The sequence below is a fragment of the Ornithorhynchus anatinus genome, chromosome 3, assembly GCF_004115215.2.
Source record: "Ornithorhynchus anatinus isolate Pmale09 chromosome 3, mOrnAna1.pri.v4, whole genome shotgun sequence".
NCBI classification, from domain to species: domain Eukaryota; kingdom Metazoa; phylum Chordata; class Mammalia; order Monotremata; family Ornithorhynchidae; genus Ornithorhynchus; species Ornithorhynchus anatinus.
The window spans coordinates 85205524-85223716 of record NC_041730.1 but is presented as its reverse complement, the minus strand read 5'-3'; the positions used below and the strand labels follow the sequence as shown (position 1 = coordinate 85223716).

The following is an 18193-nucleotide window of genomic DNA, read 5'->3' as shown; positions in this document are numbered from 1 at the left end:
AGAGAAGTTAAGTGACTTGCCCAAGGTCACACAGCCAGGATTAGAACCTAGGTCTTTCTCACTTCCAAACGCACGCTCATTCATTCAATCGCATTTATTGACTGCTTACTGTGCACGCTCATTCATTCAATCGCATTTATTGACTGCTTACTGTGTGCTAATTATCGTACTAAGTGCTTGGGAGAGTACAATAAAACAACTAACAGCAAATTCCTGCCCCAAACAGGTCTAGAGGGGGAGGCCTAGTGCTGTATCCACTAGGCCACACTGCTTCCCTAATAGTTGGGCTGAGGTGGCTCCTCTGAAATCTTAGAAGAATGAGGGCTTTACTGGCTGTTCAGAAAGGGGTGTTAAGGGGACATGGGGAATCGGCAGGAATAGTGGCAATTTGCAATAGGAAACAGACTCAATTAAGGTAGACTCTCATCGCTACTGCTTCCTGTCATCTTACTACCCAAGGGAATAAAGCCTAACTCAAAAGAAAGGGAGAAAGGCCACTGGAAGGTCCTTTATCTTTATCCTTTATCTCGTTTGGAAAAGCCAGCCCTCAGAAATACTCAATTTATGCAGGCGTTCTGCTAAGCCACTGCCACTGGGAGAGGACTGTTCCTAACAAAAGCACCCAGAAACAAAGCTAGCTATGACAAGGGTGTTTAGCAATGCAAAGGGAGATTTGCACAGAAATACATTTTAGCTTTGGAAATGAATTTATTTGATCACGATCTGAAGAACCACATCAGTAAACACATCCCTCAATGGTAAACACATTCTTCACATTGCAGTGGCCTTGTCAAACCAGGGGCAAAAATCAACTTACTAGAAGAGAGGAGAGGGAAGGAGGGAGGGAAAAATAAAGAAATGGATGGAGAAAGGAGGGAGAGAGGGAAAGAAAGAAAACACAGAAATACATGTGGTGTAACCAAACCCCAGCCACAAGTACTCTTCTCTCTGCAGGGCTGAGGCAAGAAGGAAAACAAGTTGCAGAGCTGATTACCTCCCAGGAAATGGGACCTAATTGTGCTGATATCATCAACGCCTCCACTGCTGCTGCTGCCCAGAGAAGTAAATTCAAAGCAACTCCATTAGTAGCATGGGTTGGGGCACACAGAGGAAGATGAAGATGTGACAAATGTATACTGAGGAAAGAAATGTAAGCATCGAAGTTAACATATTTTTAGTGGGAACAGTCCTAAAAAACAAAACCTTTAATTTCAGAGGTCGCGGATTAAAGTGGGAAGGATAGAATGGAAGAGAAAACCAGAGAGAAGAAAATAACAGAACAGAAGAAAAGCTAGGAGTGGGCAAGGCGGCCCTTGTTCTGCAAGATGTAAAGGGAAATGAGAAAGTGGGGAAGTAAGCAAGTTTTAAAACACATGGGCCCCTGAACCTCCAACATGTATTGCACTCTCCCAAGCATCTACTACAGTGCTCTGCACACAGTAAATGCTCAATAAATACCACTGATGATGCTTTTTACTCCCAACGTCTATTCAGAGACTATGAAAGTTCAGCAACCTGAAGGAAGAGAACCACTGAGACATTTTGAAGGGACAAGGCAGGGCCTCCAATGGAAGCAAGTCTTTATTCTGGATTGGGAGGTACAGCTCTCTGAACCTGCCTCGCTGAACTGCAGAAAGGCATGACGGGTGGGTAGGGATGGAGTGAGAGATCAAGCCGAGTCTTGTCAAAGACGGGGTTTTGAAAGAGGGGCCCTCAATGCGGGGGTGAAAGGAGACTTGGGGAAGGGTCAAAACACAGCAAAGAGGGTTAGGAACATCAATTCGGATTAGGAAATTCTGGGAATTGGAAATCCCTGAGGGAAATTTTGAGATATATTTCTATCACAGGGCTTTAGAACCGAATGCAGCATTCATGAGTGTTGGAGAAGCTGGGGCTAGAAGCACGACGAGTAGGATTGAGCCCTGTGAAGCGCTCCGAAGTCCCAATATCCCAGGACTCCCGAAGGCCTTGGGTAAAGAAAGTGAGACAATCCCCTCCACCGTCAGGCAGTAGCATCTTCGGAAACCAGGGATTGGCAGGCCACCTCAGGAGAAGTCGATTTGTCCAGAAGAAGCGTAGTAACCAGAGCCGTCTGTGGAGAACCTCTGAGAGATGTCAATTGAATTCAGTTGCAAGTCTGCAAAGGGGAAGTTCTCGAAGAGCTGAAAAGAGAGGAATCAGAGCCCACAGTGAACTTGTTGGTGAACACTCAGAACAATTCTCAGGTGAAAGATTATACTGCAAAGCCCCTGGGGAAAACATCAAACAATCCCTAACAGTCTCTGCTGAACCCTCCCCTCTGATATTCTGTTCCCTGTCATTATTTACAGTTCGTTCACTTTCTCCTGAAAAATAAACACCCCACTCCCTAATCCTGACCTGATTCTACAAGCCCAGGGCTGGAAAAAAGAGACCAGGTTAACAGACCAAAAAAGCCAACTCCTCTTCAGATTTCTAGTGCTTTTCCTCTTCCAGCTACCACCTGAGTGGCCTGAATTCTGACCCAGAAGGATGAGAAACTCAGTTCATTCTCCCTGACCCACTGATCTTGGTCCCCTCTTAGGTTGGAAAGTTGGAAAAGATCCACTCGCTCACTCCACATCATTCACCAATCCAACCAATAGCTGGAAACGATTTTTGTTTCACTTCCATTTAATGTGGACTCAAGCTGGGTTCCGACGGGTAAAGGACTCTATTGCCGTCCCTCCTTTATAAACGGTTTCAAGTGTTGGCGGTGGAAAAGAGGAAAGAAAAGCCAGTCAATCAAGGAGGGTCAAAGACGTTTGCTTCGCAGACCTCCCCCACTCCCAATGACATCAGAATTCATCACAGGAAGAGTCAAGCTACAGTGCTTGGATAAGTAGCGTGTCAAAGTGTAAGTGCTCTTCTCGTTCCATTAAGTCGTTGGAAACTGCTCTTCCTTAAATACCGGCCAGGCCTTCCGATAACTCTATTGCATTTTCCAATTGAGTTTACTCTTCCCACCCTTTTGTTAGAGCAGGAACTGGAGTGGTGAAGGGTCTCCTACTCTGCAGAGTGGAGCTTCCCATTCTTATCTGTCAACCCCTTATTGAATTTTCTACCTCTCTCTAGACATGGGCTCCAGCTACAGTCACCTTCCTTCTTCCTGCCTTTAGTGGCCAAGAAAAGTGCCTGGGGTTTATTAAAGGTTGACTTTATAAAACCCAGTAAATATTGATCCTTCCACCTGACATCAACTTAACCCCAAAGATCTATTTAGAGGCTGGACTGCTGCACTGTCTTTACTTCCAAAAAGGTGTCCAGCTCTTGCCTGCATTGATTTACCCAATTAACTTCTCCTGCTGGCTTTGGCAGCTTGTTTGAATCACGTCAAACCCTCCGTGTAAAGAAATTCAGTCCGAAATGATTGTCTGCTAGAACCCCGAAAAGGGTTTTAATTTGAAATGAAGGCCACGTCAAGGGGCTCTGGGACTTGACGCCTTTCGGTTGCAGGAGAAGCATAGCCGGGCTTGGACGAATGACAAATGCATCCATTTACTTGCCAACGTCAGGCTAAGAGCCCTTGGTTTTTGGTTCACAGGCTTTGCGACAGTACAGTCACTTCTCCTATAAGGCAGGGGTATAACTCGCATTAGAGGGCTCCCTCCTTGACCGACGCTGCTACTCGTACACACCCGGTTTCCTCTGACAGCGCATCGGACCCGAGGCACTGTCATTGCTAGCGGGGACAAGTTACCGCTGCATCTTAGCCCTACCTTAGGAGGGGGCAGATTGCCAGAGGAATGAGCTCTGCAGATGATCTTTCAATACTCACCTCTTAAGCCAGCACTGTTTCCACTTCATCTGTCTATACACATCATGTCTCTGCTCCATCATCGGCTTTCTACCTCCCAGTCCTTACTGAATCCTAATTTCACCTCCAGCAATAATCTACCCACGAGGCACCTCCATAGACCACTCTTCAGTCTAACATGCCTCACCCCGCAGGTGCCTAAGTACAGTGGATACTGGAATTTTATTCCCTTGTCCTAATGAATAATTCCTCGCCGACCTTTGGGTCGAGGCCCCGTCCATCGCCGGTCAAGGGTTGCAATCTTTTTGCTTAGTCATGTCCTACAGGTCACATCTTTCAATCTTTCTTCATAGGTTATTCCTTTTGCCCTCACTCTTTTCTGAAGGCTCTTCTCTGAACGCCCTCTCCACATTATTTTCACCTGAGACCACAGTAGCTTCATCCGAGTCATCTAACAGCCACTAATGAAACTGCACGGCAGGTCCTCCCAAAGAGGTCTTAGGATACAGCTAGTCTACCACCACAGAAATGATGCTTGGTAAGTAACACAGCTCCATGGGGTGGACCCAAAAGAAGGATGGATGATGAGATATCCAGCTGCTAAGTAGTGAGCTAAACTGGGGAGAACCTAGGTGGGGGGCTGGACGGGAAGAGAAGGGCATAGGAATTAGAATTTCAAGTTATGTTGCAAATCTGGAGTTCTGAGAAACAAAAGAAACAAACAGAGGTTGAGCAAAGGCAACAGAGAGGCAGACATATAAAGCCACAAACAGTGCAGGCCCCAGGAGTCCCCTCTGGCCAAGAGTTTTGGACTTCATGAGAGGATGAAGAGAAGGTACTAGGGTTTTCTCAAATTTTTCAAACCTGTTTCCTCTCCAACCTCCAGCTCCTGCTTCAGCTGACCTGTGTTCTTAGTGCCCACGTCCTTGGCCTGAATTCTCATTCTCTGAAGCTTTCATGGTAGGTTTTTCTTTGACCAGTAGTCATGGGCTACCTAATCACAATGGCCAACTACAACCGTGGAGTGGTTCTGAGATCCACCACATGGTGATTCCATTATAATAAGGCCCAGTATTACGGACGTAACCTTCTTGAAGAGCCGTGCCACTCAGGGAGAACATATTTCCCATCCTCTTTATCCAGTGACAAGTACCCTATATATTAACTGAATTAATCATAATGCAAATGATAATATTCAGAGAAGATAGATAACAATGATAATCATAATGATAGTGGTATTTGTCAAGCACTGACTACTGCCAAGCACTGTGCAGAGTGCTGGGGGAAGATTCAGTGCAATTAGATCATATATAGTCCCTATCCCCCCTGAGGCTCAAAGTCTGAGAGAGGGGGAGAACAGGAATTAAATCCCCATTTTGCAGATGAGGAATCTGAGGCCCACACAAGCTAAATGACTTGCCCCAGGTCACACAGCGGGCGGCCTGGGAGTCCGATAGAGGAACAGAAACAAATGCAGAGATTGAAATAACAGCCAAATAAAGCCAATTATCTCAGGGACTGGGTTGGTTTTCCTAAGAAAAACATCTCAAGGACCTGAGGGTATACTATATGTTGTTGGCCCCAAATCCAAAAGGTTCTGCATTCCTGACCTAAAACCAGAGATTTATTTTTGAATTTCTCCTATTATAATTTACTTGGCCAATGAATAAGTATCAATCTGAGAAATAAAAATGGGCAATAATAATTGGCCCTGCTGCTGTAAAACTATGCCCTTTTAAACCTTATTCCTATCACCCCTAAGACAAATGAGGGACATAACCTATTGTCCACACTCATTATTTTCGCTTTCACCAGCATCCCTTGGACAAGGCTTGAGAAGTGGGTAGTTCTTGCTCCCTTAGCAGAAACTGAACCGGATTCTAGCAGGAAAATGAGTGCTTGTATTAACTGGAACTATTTTAATATGGCCCTTGATTGGGAGGAGAAAGAAGAAGAGTAGTGGCCCAAATTTCAGTGTTTAAAAAATGGTAAAGCTTCTTCCTTTAACTGGATTTATGCTTTCAACCTGCAGTTTTAAACATGATGGGCAAAGCAGTCTGTTCCAAAAATAATAAATCAATCAAAAAAAATGTACATGAAAAAGAATCCTGCCAAGATATTTAATTCACGGGGCTCTCCCCTCACTTTAATTGTTGTTTTCGAACAATCCCCTTGAGTGCACTGAAACCCAAAACCATTTTCTCTTTGAAAACATCCCTACTTCACCCACAAGGCTCTGTTGTTCCAGGAGCCAGAATTTTAACAAGCCAAACTGAAAAGGAAGACAACAAAGAAGAACTACAAAAAACCTTGGAAATATCTGGCTGAGAATTTTTTTTTTTTAGTCAGATTGAATATTTCCAAACTGCACAGAACTTCTATCAGCATGAAATAGGAAGATAAGGAGCCAATTTAACAGCCAAATTAAACAGTTTGAGCAATTAGCATCCACCCTTCTTTATTAAGGCCAAACATCACGAGAGAAGCTTAAAAGTATTTAAGAAGATCAACTTTTTGCAGCGGCGAGTAGGATGGGGGAGAGTGGAATAGCCAGGATGAACTGGCCCTTCTGAAATGAGTCTAGTGGTCGGGACCATGGAAGGCTTCCCCAGACGGAGGAAAACAAGGCAAAATCCTCTCCTTTTGCTGCTGTCTTTTGTCCCCCTTGACTTATGCTTTTTGTTAATCTGCTGCCTACCGTGCCTAGTAGACGCGGTTGTTTCCTGCTGGAGCTATTGATTTCTGGTAATGTAGCTGTACTCTCCGAGAGCAAACATGCTGCAAGATTTAAAGGACAGCTGCGGCCATGTTTTTCCTACTGCCTTCATTTCAGATCTGCTCTCCTGATTGGCAGTTCCCTCCCTCCCCAGGCAGTCAGAGAGAAGCCATCAGAAGCCACAAGACTCAGCTCGTGACTAGGGTGTCGAAGAGGGAAGCTCTGAAAGTCGGTCGAGGTGGGGCGGAGGTCTTTTTGGCCCGTGACCTGCAAAAGCTTAACTGCCAACTCTCAGCAGCGTGATCACACAAATTCTGTGGAGATTCCCGCTTGAGGGAGGGAGCGGGGGAGATCCATTCTCCTTTCTCAATTCACAGTCGTCGCCAAAGCAGTGGCACTTAGTCTCTCCCCAGAGACCTCCCCCACACAAGAAAACATACTTTTTAAGCTGTGGGTCTTCAGAGGAACTACTGGCTCTCACTGGTGCCTTCAGGAAAGAAGTCCTCAGCTCTAGTGCCAGGAAAGTTTAGAGAATGAAGGACTGAGATTCTCAACTGGGATAAACTGTAGGCCTAAAATACATTCCTGCCCCCTGCAATGCGCCAGGTGATTATGAAGAGCGAAGCCGCTTAGTTCTGGAAGAATAAGGAGCCTCAACCTCCCTCCCTTCCCCCCACTAAAAAAAACATTTGTGGCAATTTGATTAATCCAAGCACCATTCAGTAAACTCTTTTTAATGAGCCTCAAGAGATCCTGAATTTGCATCTTTTTAATCTGAATATCTGTAACACTTAAAAGGACTCCTCATGTTTAGGAACTCACACAAACTTTCTCTTTAAAGTCTTCTTCACAACAAAGTTTTGGGGTATTTTTTTAATGGTACTTGTTGAGCGTTTACTACGTGCCAGGCACTGTACTAAGCACTGGGGTTGACACAGTCCATGTCCCACATGGGGCTCACAGTCTTAATCCCCATTTTACAGATGTGATAACAGGCACAGCGAAGTGATTTCCCCGAGGTCACACATCAGACAATACGACAGAGAAGTGGCAGTGCCTGGATTAGAACCCAAGTCCTTCTGACACCCAGGCCTTTGTTCTATCCACTAGGCAACCCTACCTAACTTCTTGGTGCCTCAGTTTCCTTATCCATAAAATAGGGATTAAGATTGTGAGCCCCATGAGGGACACGGACTGGGTACAACCCGATTTGCTTGTATCCACCTCAGCGCTTAGCACAGTGCCTGGGACAAGCAAACAAAAAAAAACCCTTCAGGCAGCAGCTGATCCAGGAGTCCTCAGGACCCCTGGCATTCACCAGTACCAACATCAGCTCACAAACAAGCTCACTGACCGTCACGGAGTTCCAGGACCTGGGGCCTCGGTTGTCCCTGGTCATCGACGGGGGAGCAATCGGAGATGTCCAGAATCCCAAATGTCACCTCGGCTCAACCGTGGTGGAACTGTCACTCCCTGGTGAGTTCAGCATCACCTAGCCAGACTGCCTCCATTCTCCAGAGAAAGTACGGCTTGCAGTTCCCCAGAGAATCCGGAACTTGGCATCAGATGCCAGAAAGCCCAAGGTCGTCTCCTTAGGCACAATGTATCTGTGCGGTTGATCTGGCCTTGTTGGATGAGATCGGTGGTGTCAGTTTTCTAGGCCTCGGCCCCGCTCAGTCAATGGTATTTATTGAGTGCCTACTTTGTGCAGAGCACTGTATTAAGCATGTGAGAGTACAGTATAACAGAGTTGGCAGACTCGTTCCCTACCCTCAAGGGGCTTATAGCACTTACATACATATCCATAATTTATTTTATTGTGCCTCCCTCAACTTTAGACTGTAAGCTCCTGTGGGCAGGGAACATGTCTACCAACGTCTCCCAACTGCTTGGTACAGTGCTCTACACCCAGCAAGTGCTCAATAAGTACCATTAATTCATTTGATATTGAGCTGGTCAAGATGGTTCATTCTCCATTACGCCTCCCCCTCGCAGAATTGGGGCAAAGATTCATTCAATAGTATTTATTGAGCGCTTACTATGTGCAGAGCACTGTACTAAGCGCTTGGAATGAACAAGTCGGCAACAGATAGAGACAGTCCCTGCCGTTTGACGGGCTTACAGTCTAATCGGGGGAGACGGACAGACAAGAACAATGGCAATAAATAGAGTCGAGGGGAAGAACATCTCGTAAAAACAATGGCGACTAAATAGAATCGAGGTGATGTACATTTCATTAACAAAATAAATAGGGTGATGAAAATATATACAGTTGAGCGGACGAGTACAGTGCTGAGGGGAGGGGAAGGGAGAGGGGGATCTTCTTCCCAAAAATACCTCTTCAAAAAAACCCACCTGCCCCAAGCATGTGTACCCATTAATGATCCACTTCCCCCAATCGAAATTGATTCCCTTTATTTTAAAACATGTAAGTGGACCTTTTGAGATGTAACGGGGATTAAGACTGTGAACCCCACACGGGACACGGATTGTGTCCGACCTGATTAGCGTGCATCTATCTCAATGCTTAGTGCAGTGGCTGGCACATGGTAAGCACTTAAATACCATTAAAAAAAGAAAAACAGCCCCAAAATGTTTAATTTTTGTTTTCCTCCAGCTTTTTCAATCTGTGTATCACAAATTTTTTTCAAAACAAATTCCCACAAAAACCACTTTGAGGTAGGTCAATACTATTACCCCCACTTTATGGATAATAAGGATGATAATAACACCACTTTGTACTTAATAATAATACTAACCACCTACCTACCTCCCAGGGACGGTGTGAGGATGAGTGAGATAATGTCTGAAAAGTGCTTTGAGCTCTTCGGGAAGAGAGTTCTAGTACAAAGCCTTATTACGGTTAAATGACACCTTTCATCTAAGGATCTAAAAGTGCTTTACAAACCCCAGCTCATTAACTCCAGCAAAGACTCCCTGTGATGTAAACAAGGGCTGAGCGTTATTATTCCAATTTAAAAGACGGGAAAACTGAGACACACAGAGAGGGTAGGTCAACCTAACCTGAATAAGGATTCAGCCTCTAGCGTTCCTGATTGCGTTCCTAGCCTAGGATCTGTTGTTCACACTGCTTTCTACATGCATGCATGTGTGAGTGTGTATGTTTGTATATATATGTGTTTAGGGAAGCGGCATGGCCTAGTGGATATAGCACAGGCCCGGAAGTCAGAAGGACCTGGATTCTAATCCCGGATCTTCCCTTTGTCTGCTGGGTGACCTTGAGCAAGTCACTTCATTTCTCTGTGCCTCAGTTACCTCATCTGTAAAATGGTGATAAGAATGTGAGCCCCGTGTGGGACAGGGACTGTGTCCAATCTGATTAACTTGCATCTATCCCAGTGCTCCTAACAGTACTTGACACATAGAAAGTGCTTAACAAATACCATCATTATTATTACTATTACACAGTTAAGTGGAACTGCATATCCATGCTAAGCCATGAACACTGCCCTCCCCAGCCCATAGCAACCAAACCTCCTTTGCCCATAGAATCAGAACGGCTAACCACTTTCCTTGTTAGGATGCAAAAAATCAAGGACTCCAAGAGCTTCCCCAGATTCAAACTCCCAAAATTCGTAATTTAAAAAAAAAATCCCCAGGGCCCACAGAGTGGGGTGGGATTTGACCCTTGAACCCTATATTCTTAAATGCAGCAGGGAGAGTCCAGGGCTCTGAGAGCGAACTGAATGTTGGAAATCACCTTTCACACTGGAATCATGAATAACCTTGCACTTCAGGAGTACCCATATGGAGTCCCTAAACTCCAGACCATGGGAAGGAATGGGTATGTGCCAAGCTACTATGCGGCTCCAAATTTCACCCCTTTAAACACCCTGTAGCTCTCTCTCTCTCATCCTCATCCCTAGATCCCTTTGATGCCAACTTGTTTTGGGCTTAGAGGAAACTGGTAGAGGCTGTGAGGAATAATACAATAATTGTGGCATTTGTTAAGTGTTCACTAAAAGCCAGGCACTGTACTAAGTGCTGGGGTGGATACAAGCCAATCGGGTTGGACACAGTCCCATGTCCCACATGGGGCTCACACTCTTAATCCCCCGTTTTTTTTACAGGTGAGGTAACGGGCACAGAGAAGTGAAGTGACTTATCCAAGGTCACACAGCAGACGAGCGGCGGAGCCTGGATTAGAACCCAGGTCTCTCTCCACTAGGCCATGCTGGTTTCAGTCAATGCATAAGGGCAGGTAAAGAGTTTGCTCTAAAATACTAACAAGGCAACACCCTCAGGACCTAATTCAAACATCATCACAATAAACCTCAACTAAGCCTGCTTGCCCTGCGACCCAGGCACACACAAACACCCTCACCTCCCCCCACACGGACACACAGTAGATGCTCAGAAAAAACAAAAACAGGAAGGATGCTGTAATGAGGTATAGAGGAAACCACTCTGGTTCGGGAATCAGGAGCCTTGCATCTGACATCCAAACCCCGTACTGACTCTGACTTTTTTTATGGTATTTGTTAAGTGCTCACTATATGTCAGGCACCGTACTAAATCCTAGGGTAGATCACACTGGACACAATCACATTGGACGCAATCCCTGCCCCACATGGGACAGTCCCAGTTTTAATCCCTATTTTACAGATAACCGGTAACTGAGGCTCAGAGAAGTGAAGTGACCTCCCCAAGGTCGCACAGCAGACAAGAGGCAGGACCAGGATTAGAACCCAGTTCCTTCTGCCTCCCAGGCCCGTGCTCTATCATTTGGCCACACTGCTTCTCTTGGCCAAATCCAATGACTCCTAGTCTATCCTAATCCTCCTCGACTGCTCAGCTGCCTTTGACACTGTCGACCATCCCCTTCTCCCCAAGACTTTATCCAACTTTAGCTTCGCGGACTCTGTCCTCTCCTGGTTTCTCCTCTTAACTCTCTGGCCGTTCCTTTGCGGGCTCCTCCTCCCCCTCCCATCCACTAACTGTAGGGGTTCCTCAAGGGTCAGTTCTTGGCCCCCTTCTGTTCATCTCTACTCCCTCCCTTGGTGAACTCATTTGCTCCCAAGGCTTCAACTATCATCCCTACGCAGATGACACCCAGATCTACATCTCCTCCCCAGTTCTCCCCCCCTCCCTCCAGGCTCGCATCTCCTCCTGCCTTCAGGACACCTCCACCTGGATGTCCGGCCGCCACCTAAAACTCAACATGTCCAAGACAGAGCTCCTTATCCTCCCTCCCAAACCCTGTCCTCTCCCTGACTTTCCCATCACTGTGGACGGCACTACCATCCTTCCCGTCTCACAGGCCCGCAACCTTGGTGTCATCCTTAACTCTGCTCTCTCATTCACCTCACATATCCAATCCGTCACCAAAACCCGCCGGTCTCACCTTCACAACTTCGCCAAGATCTGCCCTTTCCTCTCCATCCAAACTACTACCTTGTTGGTACAAGCTCTTGTAATATCCTGACTGGATTATTGCATCAGCCTCCCATCCTTCTGTCTCTCCCCACTCCAGACTATTCTTCATTCCGCTGCCCGGATTATCTTTCTACAGAAACAGTCTAGGCATGTCACTCCCCTCCTCAAAAATCTCCAGTGGTTGCCTATCAACCTTCACGTGAAACAAAAACTCCTCTCTTGGCTTCAAAGCTCTCCATCACTTTGCCCCCTCCTGCCTCACCTCCCTTTTCTCCTTCTACAGCCCACCCCGTACCCTCTGCTCCTCTGCTGCTAATCTCACAGTGCCTCATTCCTGCCTGTCCCGCTGTCGACCCCTGGCCCACATCCTACCACTGACCTGGAATGCCCCCCATTCTCACATCTGCCAAACTAACTCTCTTTCCCTCTTCAAAGCCCTACTTAGAGCTCACCTCCTCCAGGAGGCCTTCCCAGACTGAGCCCTCCCTTTCCCTCTGCTCCTCTTCCCCTCCCCAATCTCCCTACTCCCTCCTTCTGCTCTTTCCCCTTCCCCTCCCCACAGCACTTGTGCATATTTATATACATTATTTATTGCTCTATTTTATTAATGATGTGTATATATCTATGATTCTATTTATCTTGATGATATTGACGCCTGACTACCTGTTTTGCTTTGTTGTCTGTCTCCCCCGTTTAGACTGTGAGCCCGTTGTTCGCAGGGATTGACTCTACCCATTACCAAACTGTACATTCCAAGAGCTTAGTACAGAGCTCTGCACATAGTAAGGGCTCAATAAATGACTGAATGAATGAATGAATGACTACTTGACCAGTGTGAACTAAAAATTCATGAGATGTACATCACCTTGATTCTATTTATTTGCTACTGTTTTAATGAGATGTTCTTCCCTTTGATTCTATTTATTGCTATTGTTCTTGTCTGTCCGTCTCCCCCGATTAGACTGTAAGCCCGTCAAAGGGCAGGGACTGTCTCTATCTGTTACCGACTTGTACATCCCAAGCGCTTAGTACAGTGCTCTGCACATAGTAAGCGCTCAATAAATACTATTGAAAGAATGAATGAATCTGTAAAATCACTTGCTAGGGATAGCCAGAGCATTTAAATCATCCAGAGGACACCCATCGCTGTTTTGTTATAAACCCAACAGTTTGGTTCTGTTAAGTGATAAAAAGCAGCAAGAAAAATGCCTATTATAAACAACATTATGAATTTGAAGGGCAAGACAAAGGTCTGATTTCAAAGGGGGAAAAAAAACTCCAACTAAACCACATAAAGTGGGAAAAAACCAAAAACTATATCAGTGGAAAGGGGAAGAGATGAAGGGGGTCTCCAAGGCTGGGTGGATTCACTGCTCTGGAGGCTCTATCTGGGGACCAACAGTAAGGAGACCTTTGTTTCCAAACCCTGGGCAATAGCCAGTGACTGTGCCACAGAAGCTTTTGGCATATAGTTTGCCACTAAGTACCTGGTTGCCCAAAAGCAGGGAGAGGGAACGGGAAAAGAGCCAGCTTGCTGCTCTCCCAGTCCCCAGGACGCTCACTGTTCTTGAAAGGAAGACAGCAGCAATTTTGCATCCAATCGGCCAGCTCCAAGCCTCCCCCCAGCCCTCGGGGGAGAGTGACTGCAGAATCTCTGCCTCCAAACCATCACCACCTTTTCGGGCAGAGGGGTAGAAGCGTTCTCCTCCCCTGACACCTGCCAGACAGGCATCGGGCAAGAGAACGTTAACGGCTCAGGCTGGACAGACAAAACTTAGCCGAAGAGGGAGGAACGGAAGGGGAGCAGAACCTCCTCCGTGTAATCGCTCGGGTTTGCATGCTCAGCTCTTTAGTCCAAGTCTTGCTGCTGATGTCAGGGTTATCAGGTTTAAAAACTTTGCTGTGCCTACAGCGGAATGGCCCAATGACCTTTTCTGCGGGAATTAAAGCTGTCAAACACAAATAGGAGGGCTGGCAGTTCTGCTGAGCCCCTCGATGCTCAGAATGCCAAACTGACTCCCGTCCCGGCAACGCCTTTCGATTAAAAACAGCAGCAAAGAGGACCGCACGATCACCGGGTGAAAAACACATCCACAGCCCAGGCACAAGCAGCCACTCAAACTGCTGTTTCCCTAACAGCATGTGGAATTAACATCTGAGCCAGTCTGCAGGGAGTTGGGTTTTCTGCAAAAATTCCCTCCCCAGAAAGCCCTGCCTAAGGGCATGTGTATTAGAGATCTGCCAGTACAAAACGGCCCCTTGTGAATCTTGCCTTGCCTCTGGCAGAGACATAACAATATCATCAGCCACGACCAATGAACCCAAAGGCCGATAACCCCTTTTGAAACCAATCTGGACAGGGATTTTGCCTGTAGCTGAACTCCTACTGAAGAATGACCCATAACCCATGGGTTATAACCCATGGATATAACCCATGACCGTTCATCTCTCCAGCCCCACCTACTGCCACTGCCTCAATTTTTTTCTTCTTAATGGTATGTCAACACATTATTATTATGTGTCCTTATTATGCGACAGGTATTGTGCTAAGAGCTGGGATACGTACAAGCTACCCTGGTTGGACAAAGACCCTGTCCCACATGGGGCTCACAGTCATAATTCCCATTTTACAGAAGAAATAACTGAGGCACAGAGAAGTTAAGTGACTCGCCCAAAGTCACACAGCAGGCAAGTGATAGAACCGACATTAGAACCCCGGTGTATCCGACTCCCAGGCCTGGGCTCTATCCCCTAGGCCATGCTGCGTTCCAATTCCTCAATTTCTCTCCCGTCCTTGCTAATGCCTGAGAGGAAGCCAGGAAAAGAAATAAACCGCTGCTCTTCGGCTGGATCATCCTTTGGATTTCTCTCTAACAGCCAAACCTCAGTGTGTGCAGGTGGCAAAGTTGCATTTTAGGAGGCTGAAGTTCACCAGAAAGGACTCCGAGAGGAGACCGCCCGTGGTGACAACGTAAATTCTAAATGGGAGCGAGGTGAACAGTGGGGGTGGAAAGAGGAGGCTGGCAGCTCCTGCCATCTCCTCTCCAATTTTTCCTACCCAGGAGCAGCCACAAGAATAGAAACTGAAAAGCAGGCACAAGCTCAGGCCCGGTGTCGGCAACAGCACGACATACAGGCTCTTGGAAGGTGAGCTGCTCAATTGCCTACATCACTTTCTTCTCTTCTTCTTACCGTATTTATTGAGCGCTTGCTGTGTGCAGAGCACTGTACTAAGTGCTTGGAAAGTACAATTCAGCAACAGATAATAATAATGTTGGTATTTGTTAAGCACTTACTATATGCCAAGCACTGTTCTAAGCGCTGCGGTAGATACAGGGTAATCAGGTTGTCCCACGTGAGGCTCACAGTCAATCCCCATTTTACAGATGAGGTAACTGAGGCACAGAGAAGTGAAGTGACTTGCCCACAGTCACACAGCTGACAAGTGGCAGAGCCGGCATTCAAACCCATGACCTCTGACTCCAAAGCCCAGGCTCTTTCCACTGAGCCACGCTGCTTCCCCTACAATCCCTGCCCACAATGGGCTCACAGTCTAGAAGGGGGAGACAGACATCAAAACAAGTAAATAGGCATCAAAAGCATCAATGTAAATGAACAGAATTATAGATATATTCACATCATTAATATAGATCTATAAATATGTACATATATACACACAAGCGCTGTAGGACGGGGAAGGGGGTAGAACAGAGGAAGGCGGTAGGGGTGATGGGGAGGGGAGGAGGAGCAGAGGAAAAGGGGGGCTCCATCTGGGAAGGCCTCCTGGAAGAGGGGGGCTTTCAGTAGGGCTTTGAAGGGGGGAAGAGAGCTAGTTTGGCTGACCTGAGGAGGGAGGGCATTTCAGGTCAGAGGTAGAACGTGGGCCAGGGGTCAACAGTGGGGCAGGTGAGAACGAGGCACAGTGAGGAGGTGAGCGGCAGAGGAGCAGAGTGTGCGGGCTGGGCTGTAGGGAAGCAGCATGGCTCAGTGGAAAGAGCCTGGGCTTTGGAGTCAGAGGTCATGGGTTCGACTCCTGGCTCTGCCACTTGTCAGCTGTGTGACTGTGGGCAAGTCACTTAACTTCTCCGTGCCTCAGTTCCCTCATCTGTAAAATGGGGATTAACTGTGAGCCTCACGTTGGACAACCTGATTACCCTGTATCTACCCCAGCATTTAGAACAGTGCTCTGCACATAGTAAGCACTTAAATACCAACATTATTATTATTATTATTAGAAGGAGAGAAGGGAGGTGGGGTAGGAGGCAGCCAGGTGATGGAGAGCTTTGAAACCAATAGTGAGGAATTTTTGATACGGAGGTTGATAGGTAACCACTGGAGATTTTGGAGGAGGGGGGTGACATTCCCAGAACGTTTCTGTAGGAAGGTAATCGGGGGAGCAGAGTGAAGTACAGACTGAAGTGGGGAGAGACAGGAGGTTGGGAGATCAGAAAGGAGATCACTTGCTGGGGATACTCCCTTAAAGCACTGGAGATACGTTGCTCCCCACTGTCTGCCTGCAGTTTTCAGTCAATCATATTGAGTGCTTACTATGTGCAGAGCACTGTACTAAGCTCTTGGGAGAGCACAATATAACAAACAGACACATTCTCTGCCCACAATGAGCTTACAGTCTAGAGGAGGCGGCAGACATTAATATAAATTACAGCCCAGTCCCCTGATTTTGATAGCTATAACGAAGGCTCTGAAGGCTAAGCTGGTCTCCCAGTTCCAGATTTACTCCTCGGGAGCCTCAGGACAAGATCACAGGATGAAGTTTTTTTCAGCAACTGCCCCCTTCCAGCACAAGTCCCTCTACACAGGCCACATGAATAATATGAAGCTAGTTCAGAAAGGAAAGAATAATGGAAAGCCTGCTTTAAAAGCCCATACCTTGCTCCCCCAGCCTGTCTCCTAAACAGGAGACATACTGCACCCACTCTTCCCTTTGCGACCCTCCTTCCCCGGACCCTAACGTTCCGATTTCCACAGAAGGGCCAGCTGGGTGGGATGGAGGCAGAAGGAAGGAGGCATGCAAGAAATACTGGACAGCCTTTAAGTCTTGAAAAAGGATGGGTGTATTGGCCTGTTACAATTCCAAGTTGCAATTCTCCTCTTGGGGGAGGGCTATTCCAGTTTTAAAGGCCTGGTGTTGGGGGGCTGGGACAGTGTCTACCACAGCCACTTATTGTAGACCACACGGCTTCATCACATGCTTTGGAGAGGATCTATAAAGGAATTAGGGAATGTCCTTCCCACAACACATGCCGTTCAGATAGAATGAAATGTGGTCTTGAAAACAGTTTGGTGCACATGCATGGGTTTTTCAAAATGTAAAGTTCTTCAAGAATGGAACCCTCATGATATACAAAAGCTGTATAGGAAAAAAAATGCTGGAATGGAGGGCTTACATCACAGGCCTGTGGCAACTTTTGAATCGGAATCTTGCTTCTGAGAAACTTAATCTCAATTTGACACTGGGATAGCACTGTTCACCACCTAGGTCAACCCGGGGTTCCTTTCAGCCTCGGGATAAAACAGAAGAGAGGAGGGGTCTAGTTCTGAAAAATCTCAATTCATTCCTTTACTGAGCACCACAGGACACTGTACTGGACTCTTAGGAGAGTACAACAGAAATAAAAAGGTAGAGTTGCTTCCCTTGAGGATCTAATGGAGGAGACCAGACAAACTGTATATACATATAGTAGGAGCAGGAAGGAAAAAAAGACGCAGCTAGCGACAGCAAGAATATTGAAAAAACAAATAAATGGAGTACATAAATCAAGATATTGATGAGTGGAGAGGGCATTATGGCAGAGATTGGCTTGAAAAACTTCCTTTTCCCTTCCCTTCCTAGAGAAAAGACTGAATCAGAAACATTTAGTAACATGATTTGGTAATGTCTAGCCAAACCCCAGCCCGAAAAGAGGCTGTTTCTCAAGGCTCCAACCCAGTCCCCGCCAATTCACCTGAGTCCCAACTGACACCTACCTGTTGGTCAGTTCTGTGGAGTAGAGGTAGCTGGCTCTGATATCAATAAGGAGGAGCACATTGAGGCCTAATTGGAGGTATTGAGGTTCCAATCTAACTTAATTTGTGATCTGGGTGCCTGAGCTCTAAGAGATAGATGACAGAATGGTAAACAACTACTTCAATAAAGAAATAAAACAGGATCAGCTGTGAGAGGTTTGGGTTTTTTTTGGGGGAGGATATTTGTTAAGCCCTTATGATGTGCCAAGCACTGCTTTAAGCACTGGGGTAGATACGAGGTAATCAGGTTGGGGCTCACAGTTTGAATCTCCATTTTA

At 46.5% G+C, this 18193-nt stretch overlaps 1 protein-coding gene across 1 annotated transcript in view; it reads right to left on the bottom strand.

Moving 5' to 3' along the window:
- Positions 1 to 684: 684 nt before the first annotated feature.
- Positions 685 to 18193, bottom strand: part of ASCC1 (activating signal cointegrator 1 complex subunit 1) — a 72812-nt gene continuing 55303 nt past the window's right edge. The window contains exon 10 of the mRNA XM_001509366.3: positions 685 to 2162. Coding sequence (XP_001509416.2) covers positions 2046 to 2162 — 117 coding nt within the window. The 3' untranslated portion in view covers positions 685 to 2045. The remainder of the gene's footprint in view (positions 2163 to 18193) is intronic.